General features: G+C 32.9%; 1 protein-coding gene across 1 annotated transcript; it reads right to left on the reverse strand.

The window, feature by feature from the left end:
• Positions 1 to 3205: 3205 nt before the first annotated feature.
• On the reverse strand, positions 3206 to 3976 carry LOC125066876 (mucin-7-like). The gene has a single exon (XM_047675183.1). It carries the CDS (start codon positions 3923 to 3925, stop codon positions 3329 to 3331), a length of 597 nt encoding a protein of 198 aa, XP_047531139.1. The 5' UTR covers positions 3926 to 3976; the 3' UTR covers positions 3206 to 3328.
• Positions 3977 to 10683: the final 6707 nt, after the last annotated feature.

The raw sequence follows: 10683 nt of genomic DNA on the forward strand, positions 1-10683 counted from the left end.
TGAAGAACGCCTATTTTTGACATCTCCTATATGTTCCTTGACCCTAGTACCGATACTTCTCTTTGTTTGGCCTATGTAAGATAAACCACACTCACATTCGAGTTTATATACTCCCGCAGTTTGTAAAGGGATATTACTCTTGATAGGTCTCAAGAACTGGCTCACTTTCTTATGAGGCTTGTAAATGGTTTTAATCGAAGCTCGCTTCAAGATATTGCCAATCCTGTCTGTAACTCCCTTCACATATGGTAGAAATGCAGGTTGTCGCTCAACTGTGGGTGGCTTGATACGGCTTCTGCGATGCTGGCGAGGCACGGGCAGCTTGTTCTGGTGGAGTGCAAGCTTGACCTGAAGTAGCTCGTCCTCTAGGTGTTCAGCATCGCAGAGATGGTGGGCTCTCTGAAACAAAGATTTGCCAACGGTAGCTAACTGACTAGGGTGGTGGTGCGAGTCACCATTGAGGTATTTATTAGTGTGTGTGGGTTTCCTATAAACTGTGTGACTTAATGTATTGTCAGGATTCCTGATAATAAGGATGTCAAGGAATACCCATGGGTTCCCCAGTATCCCCCGTGGTCGCTGATTTATTCATGGAAGACCTAGAGGAGAGGGCTCTTCGCTCCGGACCAATAACACCTAGGTTTTATAAACGGTACGTAGATGACACTTTCACAATACTACCTAGTGATCTGACATCTGCATTTTTAGTACATCTCAATTCTATAAATAAAAACATTCAATTTACTATGGAATTAGAGGCAAATAATTCTTTAGCTTTCCTTGACATCCTTATTATCAGGAATCCTGACAATACATTAAGTCACACAGTTTATAGGAAACCCACACACACTAATAAATACCTCAATGGTGACTCGCACCACCACCCTAGTCAGTTAGCTACCGTTGGCAAATCTTTGTTTCAGAGAGCCCACCATCTCTGCGATGCTGAACACCTAGAGGACGAGCTACTTCAGGTCAAGCTTGCACTCCACCAGAACAAGCTGCCCGTGCCTCGCCAGCATCGCAGAAGCCGTATCAAGCCACCCACAGTTGAGCGACAACCTGCATTTCTACCATATGTGAAGGGAGTTACAGACAGGATTGGCAATATCTTGAAGCGAGCTTCGATTAAAACCATTTACAAGCCTCATAAGAAAGTGAGCCAGTTCTTGAGACCTATCAAGAGTAATATCCCTTTACAAACTGCGGGAGTATATAAACTCGAATGTGAGTGTGGTTTATCTTACATAGGCCAAACAAAGAGAAGTATCGGTACTAGGGTCAAGGAACATATAGGAGATGTCAAAAATAGGCGTTCTTCAAAGTCTGCAGTCTGTGAACATGCTCTGGATAAACCTAACCATTTTATTCGATTTGATAAACCACAGATCCTCGCTAGAGAACACAGATTCATTCCTAGAATGATACGCGAGGCTATTGAAATTCAAAAACATCCGAACTTCAATAGAGAAGATGGTTGGAGACTTTCTAACACTTGGGATCCACTTATTAAAAATTTAAAATCCCAAATCCAACAGACTGCAAGACCTAAAGATACAGTTAGTGCCTTCTGCGTGCAACCGGAACGCTATTCAAGATACCAATTAAGAAATCGTTGGCGGTAGTTGTAAATAATATTTCTTTTTAATTCAAACAGACAAATGTCACCTTAGTCTGCCCGTGACCACGAACACTGCAAAGTGCTCGAAACGTCGGGATGTTAAAATAATTAATATACGCGATTAAATCCGTTAAAAACTAGTTTTATTTCATTGTGCAATCCTGTCAGGATAAGTATCACCCACGAATTCTACCGCCAAACAGCAATACTTACCTATTACTGTTGTGTTCCGTTTGGAATGGTTACTCAGCTAGTGCTATAGGCACATGGGACATAATATCTTAGTTCCCAAAGTTAGTGGTGCAATAGCGATGTAAGGAATGGTGAAAAAATATTAGATCGACCGCCAACGGCAATAATAAAACACAAAAGAATAATGATTAAGTCGACATTAGCAAAGATCTTGTCAGATTATATAAAATGTTCATGACCAAATGATATAAAACAGGATAAGTTTTAATTTCCGTGAATTTTATAAGAATATATGTACTTGAATCTAGATGAATATGACAATAAAATCAAACAATCTACACTAGAGCAAAAGTAATTTTTTGTTTGAACGAATTAGCTTTGGAACTGCCTGTTGAATTGGAAAAAATCTTTTTGCAGTTGCATAGTTCTTGAGAAAGATTGAGGCCTAATTAATTTTACCCTACTGACCCCGAGACAAAACTGGAATCAGGAACGTTTAACGTGAAACAGTTCATAATAAATAAACTACGTGAAGTACCTTTGTTATACTCGTAATATTCGAATAGTGAACATTTGTGTTAGAGAAACGATCGCTTTGTTGAATATTCTAGCGTTTAATTATCCATACATTTTATAATGAACGTTATTGATAGTCTATTACGGACGTATGATAAAGTTACACAAAGTGAAAATATATATAAAAAGGATTTTTTTGCAATTTTTTTTATTTGTAGCTTCTGTTATAGAAATATTATCTTTTGCGTGTATTTTACATATTTTCTTATCTTTTTGATCGCAAAAAATAATACAAAAGCTTTTGACTTAGCCTTATATGAGCTAAAGACATTATTTCAATAAATAGGAGAGCAAATAAAATTGAATACGAATTATAAATCATTCCCTAGGTCAGTATATTTGTTTTTGTTTCTACACTAAATATGTCTATAATTTTTTTGTCTATTCTTTATGGTCTAAATATAATTTAACATTTTCACCAATTACTATTATTAGATTATAAAATCAACTTCAATCTTAAATTAGAATAATTTTGAAATGAAGTCAGTCAAATCAGTACATAAAAATTAAATCTTAACTTTCATTATTTACGTTCCTCTGCCAATATTTTTAATAAAAACACAAAAAAAACGTCTCCGATTTTTTATATGAATGCAGTCCCGGGACTGAATCTAGGACCTCGGGATTTGCAGCCTTATATGCTAGCCATTAGATCAACGAGGATACCGATATACGTATAGAGCGGCTCAATCTATTAGGGGAACACAAATTGCTTGTACAAAAGAAGCTCTTAAAATATAAAAAACAGACGTACACTCTTTAGTATTTTTATATGCGTGAAGAGGGGCTCATGACAATAGGTACAGACACTAAAAATATTGGGGTTTTAATCGTTTATTCTTCTACCATTATATCATTATTTCAACATAATTAAATTTCATAATTTTTGTAACAAAGCTCACATCACTGCAAAATATATTCTAATGTAGTATAACTGTTTTAAGGTCCAAACACGTATAATGGGGCTCGTTCACGCAGCTGCAATCTCGCGGTATATTTCATATTTTGTATGTCATTTTCTGTTACGAATTCCACTCTTTGCAACTGTCCATTTGGCAAAAGAACGTAATATGTTCCAACACTCTTCTGCACGTCTACTGGCTCTTCTAATTTTTCTACTGCCGGATTATCAGTTGTTGTTGAATCAGTACTGGGCGCGCCATATGTGTTTTCTGGTACACCATACGTGGTATCTGGAGCTCCGTAACTAGTTTCAGGCGGCGTTTGTTCCTGGGGTAATGTAAATGCTTGTCCTTGAGGTTTCCATCCAGACGGCGGGTATGGTCCACTAGCTTCTGGAGGTCCGTATGTGTCCATTGGAGTTGGTGTAGTATCTTGTGGCAAGGTAAAAGCTTGACCAGAAGGCCTCCAACCTGATGGCGGATATGGTCCCATTTGCTCAGTGGTCGATTCTGTTGGCGAATCTGTTGTCGTCGGTGCTAATTCCTGACGTTGAAACCTAAACCTCGCAGGTCTAAAGCGAGGTAGTTCAGCCATAGCACACACGAACAAACTTGATAACAGAATGAATTTCATTTTTAAACTTTCACTTTGATCAAACAGAACCAACTATGATGCTTAGTGATGTTAATGAATTAACTGATGCCTATCATATTGAAGCTGCAGAATTTATACTGGGATTGTTTGTTTAATTGTTCTTTGTTTATCATAAATGGTTCGAGAGTAAGGACGCTGGGAGGAAGGATTAATGAGACTATGAGCACGCTAGCCGCGTATATGGTGACTGACATTGACCCCACTGACGTCAAGTGACAATGGGTAAACCTGGATGATGCGACGATTCCATCAATGAATAATTAAAAATATCAAACGCATCGTGACAATAACTAAACATATAATTTTATCAATTAAAATATAGCTTAGATTCTTGTAGTGAAGATAGAAATTATACACATGCATTTAATCGTGATGAAGTGACAAACAAAAATGTCTTTACATTTATAATATTTGATATAAACAAAGTCACCACGATCAGAAGAGAAAATGAATGCGTAACTTTTAGAGAGTGATTATCCTCTCCGTACGGAAATGGACTCTTCGATAAGAATAAACTACCGGAAAGTTTTATAGTATAACATAATGAAGTTGCCAAAACTGTATCTGACCTAATAATAAATACAAATAAAAAGCGAGTCGCTCACAGTGTCAAAAATGATTAATATAAAAAGTACCTTATTAATAAGGTCAATTGAACCTTACATATATTTTTATAAAAAATAATAATATTGTTTATCTACATAAATGATTTATTTATGAGTTACTTAAATTACTGAACGCTCCTTTGAATTTTAATTACCTATAAACCAACGCACATATGTTATTGAGCGACTCGGTGTTGTAACTATATGGAATCTGCAAAAGTAAAACTATTACTTAACAAAAATCAATTGTATGTTTATTTCGTTTTTGCTTGGCGTGAATGCGTTAAGCCTATAATTCTCCGGGATTGCCCATTAAATGCCTGAAATGGACAGAAACTACCAATAAACTATATTAATAGTAAAATATGAATAATTAATTTACTTCCAAGTTTGTTGACCTCGGGTAAAAGTACAATTATTACTTCTGTATTTACTAAACTAATAGAATAAGTGACATTTAGTCAAACGGGAATTTAGACACACATTAAGTATTATATTACACAATCATTAACGGAATTATTACAGAATTAGTATACAGCATTCATTTTGATATTAATTAACATCAAATTATATTTATGAATATTCATGCAACTTGTCAAGACGAAACATATCTTAGACTCTTTATACATTTGTTTTATTTTCTGATTTTCTATACACAGTGAAATGAATTTTAAACATATAAAACTTATTAAATAAAACAAGCCACATACAATAGTCAACTTTATGCTATACTGAGTATTAATACTTGCATATGGTTATATCTACCTCAGGTCGAGGACTTATCTTTCCCGGATAATTTTTCTTACTGGGAGGAAAATACAGAGCAGAAACATTTAAGAGAATGTACAACTTTTGTATACTATCGTTCATATTTTTTTCCCAGAAATAAGAGTGATCTCACATTACCAATAATATTGTATTTAGCTTGGTAATAATACCAATACAATGAGCAGGGCAAAAAAACATAATTTTCTGTACAGAATAACTTCTGCACAGAAAATTATTATGAATAGTTTCTAATGACAAATATGTTCTTTGTTGTTAAGGCCCTTGTTTAGACAGAACCTACCTTTTAGTTAAATAAAATCAAACTTTCTACCAATGAATCACAATCAAATTTAATGGGAAATTAAATTACTTTGGCAGTAATTACAAAGAACCTGTTCTTTTAATTAACTAAATTGTAACAGCATTATCTTCTTAGTATATATTGTAAATTGAAAACATGGCCTTTTTGAGGCAAAATTCTATCGATAAAATAAACTCACAGTGAAACGGAAATTAAAGTAAATAAGGAATTCGTTTTGTCATTTATCGAACGGGATGTTAAAAATAGAAGCAGGAAACATTGTTCTAATTTATTGTTTTTACTTGTAACGTTAACTGAATAATAATACGATTATTGAAGATATTCTTTCATAGTATATCTTTATTTGTATTCGTTTTGAATCAACTGTTTACTTAAAGTACTTTTTCTCTGTCTCACACAAATAAATATGACAAGCTAGGCAGAGACAAAGCATTAATAAAAAAAGTAATATTTTTATTCAAATACACTCAAGTTCTTTCGAATCTTCAAACGTGACCGCTGATTTAGAATGTCAATTCCGTCATCAAATTCAACAGAAAACCTTACTCTTTTATAAGCTAAAAATAATAAAATGCAATCGCCGTTATAATAAATGTAATGTACTTAAACAGAACTATTTTCATATATTTGTAAATACCATATTGATTAATACTATAAATATGCCCGGTATTATTTAATTAGTATTCAAACCGGGCCAGGCACCTCTGAGTTCTTGTGTGCTTAAATTGGGCTTGTAACTCGGCGAAAACATCATCGGATGAAATTCTGATACATGGTGTGTATTGTAAAAAAATACCATCAGCTGCGGTATATTTATGATTTATTAATGTTACTTACATAACTTATATTACAAATTTATAGCTTATAAAAAAAAATCATACCGCTCACTCTCTTCGTTCACACGTTCAAACTGAATCTGAAACAAATAACAAATACATTAATCGAAATATAAGACAGTCGATTAGGAAAGGTGTTTCAATAATTATATTAGTTACCAAAATAAAATTATATCCCTAATACACGTACACAAAATTGTAACTTACATGATAAAAATAATAATAATAAAAAAAATCGAACTAAGTGATTAAATTAACGTTTCATTTTTGAAACATAATTTGCAAATTATCAATAACTGTAATAGAACACGTCAGAATGTTACGCAAAACTACTAAAGTTCTATTTAATCACTCATAATTGAAATGAAAATGTAGGTAAAAGTGAATAAATATTCGTTCCGTACCAGTAACCCTTAACGTGATTTCAAACTTTAAATCCTTCCATTTCGGGAAGGTATGTATTTGTACAATGTAACAAAATTAAAAGGTTTAAACCAACTTTATGGGGAATTGGATTATTATAATCGTCATCACGCGAATAGTTTAACGGAGCCACTTGGTGGTAGGGCTTTGTGCAAGCCCGTCTGGGTAGGTACCAACCATTCATCAGATATTCTACCGCATAACAGCACTACTTGGTATTGTTGTGTTCTGATTTAAAGGGCGACCAGAATAACTACAGGTACAAGGGACATAACATCCTCATTCCCAAGGTTGGTGGTGTATTGGCGACGTCTATGGGCAGCCTTTATCATAAAAAGGCAAGTTCGTTACCGATTGATATTATACTAAGATAGCTGATAATTACCTTTAAAATTTAATCCGTTATAATTAGTTATATGGTTACACATATTTGATTTGTTACCTGTAAAATAAAATTACCGTGTACACTTTGCGATTTGGGCAAGTAATTTTAGAGAAACTTTTTACTAAAGGCATGAAAAATTATATGAAGTATTTGATGCTTAATCCTCAACATCCAGCTAAGTGGAAGGTTAATTTGTTGCATCACGTCGCTTTGCAAAGTTATTTGAGAGTAATTATTTTTCTCGTTTTATTAAATTATTATATTTTTCTACAATTTGTTTTATATAAACCTTTATTTTGTTATATTAATCGTTTAGTTTTGTTTTTTTTTTGCTGTCTATCTTTTAGAGTGGGTCTTAACTATTATTTTTAAGTATGAACGTTGACAAAGACAGAATCAGAGATAATTCCGTCTTTTGCAAGATTTTTTTTCAATACTTTGCAGTATCTTTATTTTTAATGTGTGTCCATAAAAATATTTATTACTGTTACAACTTTCTGTAATATTTTTTTATGTTTATAGAAAAATATGGGATAAAGTAGGTATAATAAACTCTTGACCGAATTTATCTTATCTCGAACTCAAAGACGAGCCATCTGCAAACTAGATAATATAGTCGACAAGTGTGTTTGCACACAAAGACGCACTCTCCCCTCATGCTCATATTCCGATGAGAGAGTTATCAGACACGACCACAGATAATTCAGGCGCACGGCCCTACGTTTCAAAACACGTGAATCGTGACCGTCTGCCACGTCACGGCGTGTCCACACTGATACTGAGGAAAGGATGGAAAAAGATTAAACTTTTTTGACACAATTGATCCAGGATTCGATTTCAAATCTATATCTAGAGAATTATAATTAAGTTAAAGAGAATAATACACCAATTAAAATTTCAATAAAAAATAACAGACACGCTAAAATCTTTTTGAATGTAAATTCTATTATTTCAGATCTAAATTACACGAAAATTTATAGAACAGAAAGCGGATAGCAAATATTTAAAATGTATCACACATTTCATTTTACAGAAATATTTCTTGTCTGTCTTGGAGAGGATTTGTCATTGCCTCCGAATCACTTTATTTCCTCTTTAGGGATTTTCTTCATTATGTTCCTTTGTCCACACAAACAGCAAGATGTTTTTCTTTAAAAATAAAGTATAGATTGAAAACACGGGATTATATTAGGAATGAATGACAAATTAAAATCACTGTATTGTATTCTATGAAATGTTTTTTATTGGGTTAAGAGATTTTGAATACCAAAAAAATAGGAAAAATTTATAAAAATACACATATTCATGAATAGGCATACTTATTCATCTAAAAATGTATTTTAGCAGTCGCAGCAATTATAATTCGACACCAAGTGCGCATAATTATCTTGAACATTTGTGCGATTTAAGCATACATTAACACGTCATCCGAAGGGACATTAGCAAGATTATCTAATGTATTCTAGCTACGTTAAATGATACCCTCGTTAAAGTTAGTCCAATAAAAACAGTTCATTCAAACCTTCAGGGAATTATAAGGACAGCTCGATTAGAATTCCATAGCATAGACGGAATCTCGTTACGCTGACGTCGGTGGGCGTGATGTTTGAATGGCTATTCCCATTAGTATGCTAAAATTTTCAATCAAAATTGTCTAGTACAAGTTATGAACTTTTAAACATAACAATTTTCTAAGTTATTTTAGCTTACTGTTTTATATATATGTATAACGCATAGTAGAACTTTGATAGCTCGTCTCAACTGCTTGCATTGCTTTATTTTGATTTGAAGCAAGAGTAACTTACTTACGCTTTAAATCAGACACTGTCACTTCGTCTGATACTTTTTTACCAATGTATGTATATGAATATAATGAATGATAGGTGACGTCGACTCACCAACATGTAACTCGCTTGTCTGCCTTCATAGAATAATTTATAAAAATGATCAACTATCTATAATATATTATCAACTACGTATTCATTAGTCAGCGTCTGTTTGTCAACAGTATTTTTCTATAATTTCCATATCACTACTACCACACAAAAAATCTTAATTAGTGAAGTAGAACATACGATAGGGGCAGAACTAGAACACAACCATAAGTTTTATTTATGTGTCTATTTCAACTCCATTGCTGCAATAATTACATACAACTAAACAGTATCAAACAATATGTAAAGCAAAATGAGCATGATTTTCCATGCACAATTAGGCTATTTAAGTCAAGCAAATTGCGAAACAGAACGTAGATGGAAATACGAAATTATATCAAAATTATTATTGTCTGACGTAAAATGAAAAGCCACAGAACGATGACTGCTTGTATCTTGGAACATAACGAAACCAGACAATAAAATAGAATTGAGCAATTAGATAGAGTGTTTGGTACGTCTAGCACGGAATCACAAAATGTAAGAGGTATTTTAGAATCTTCATTTAAAATATTAATTGAGTGCTAAAATATCACACAAAATCTAATTATCTGCTAAAAACGTTCTTATCTAATTTACGTGTCTCCGGGTTCATTAATTGCCTCAATTTGGAAGAAATAAAATGGTTTAGATGAACTCTCGGCTGTGTTTAATTGTTCTTCGCTAATTTAACGCGGCTAAGAAATAATATACTAAAAAAACGAGTTTTGGATAAATATTTTGGTTCTGATCCTAATAATATTTTAAGGAGATATTTTGCGCGTGAAATATATGTAATATTTCAATCATTGCTGACTTAAGCTACACTAATAATATAAGCTACGAGACCAATTATTATAATTAAGATTCAGCAAGCAATTTGACAAATTTATATCACGACTTATCGCTTGAAACATATTTATACATATACTGTTCAAGATACACAAAACTGATATTTATAAATATGAAAAGTCTGGCAGATATGAGTCAGACTTACTTCAAATAAAAATCATTGTTATCATTTTCTGCAGCGAGTTTTAATTTTATTTATAAATATAGTTCTGAAGCACAATAAAAGCAAGGCCTAGGTTACGCCTAGGGAAAAATCGTGTATTTCAGAAAATAAGTACGTAAATAATGTTAATTTATTTGATTAAGAAGATGCCTTGCTGGGAACAAAATATTATAATAAGAATTATATTTATGTCTAAATAAAAATCTTCGGATATGAGTCGTATCGTTGTGTGGCTACGTCACAATTTAACGAGATCGTCAGCTCACATTTATTTACTTGGCTACTGTAATAGTTACCTTTAAGTAGTGTTTTTTAACTCAATATCTTGTAGTTGTTGTTGATTTTATATTCTATTTTTGCCAATAAATCATGATGAACCTTTTCACTTTAAAGCCCTTCTGTCATATTTTTATTTCAAAATGTTTAATTCAAAGCTTGAAAAGGATTAATACCACGAGAATCTAGTTTTA

The sequence above is a fragment of the Vanessa atalanta genome, chromosome 10, assembly GCF_905147765.1.
Source record: "Vanessa atalanta chromosome 10, ilVanAtal1.2, whole genome shotgun sequence".
NCBI classification, from domain to species: Eukaryota; Metazoa; Arthropoda; class Insecta; order Lepidoptera; family Nymphalidae; genus Vanessa; species Vanessa atalanta.

Bases quoted from the DNA above. Each gene is read 5' to 3' on its own strand.
- LOC125066876 (XM_047675183.1), bottom strand. From the start codon at position 3,925: ATGAAATTCATTCTGTTATCAAGTTTGTTCGTGTGTGCTATGGCTGAA.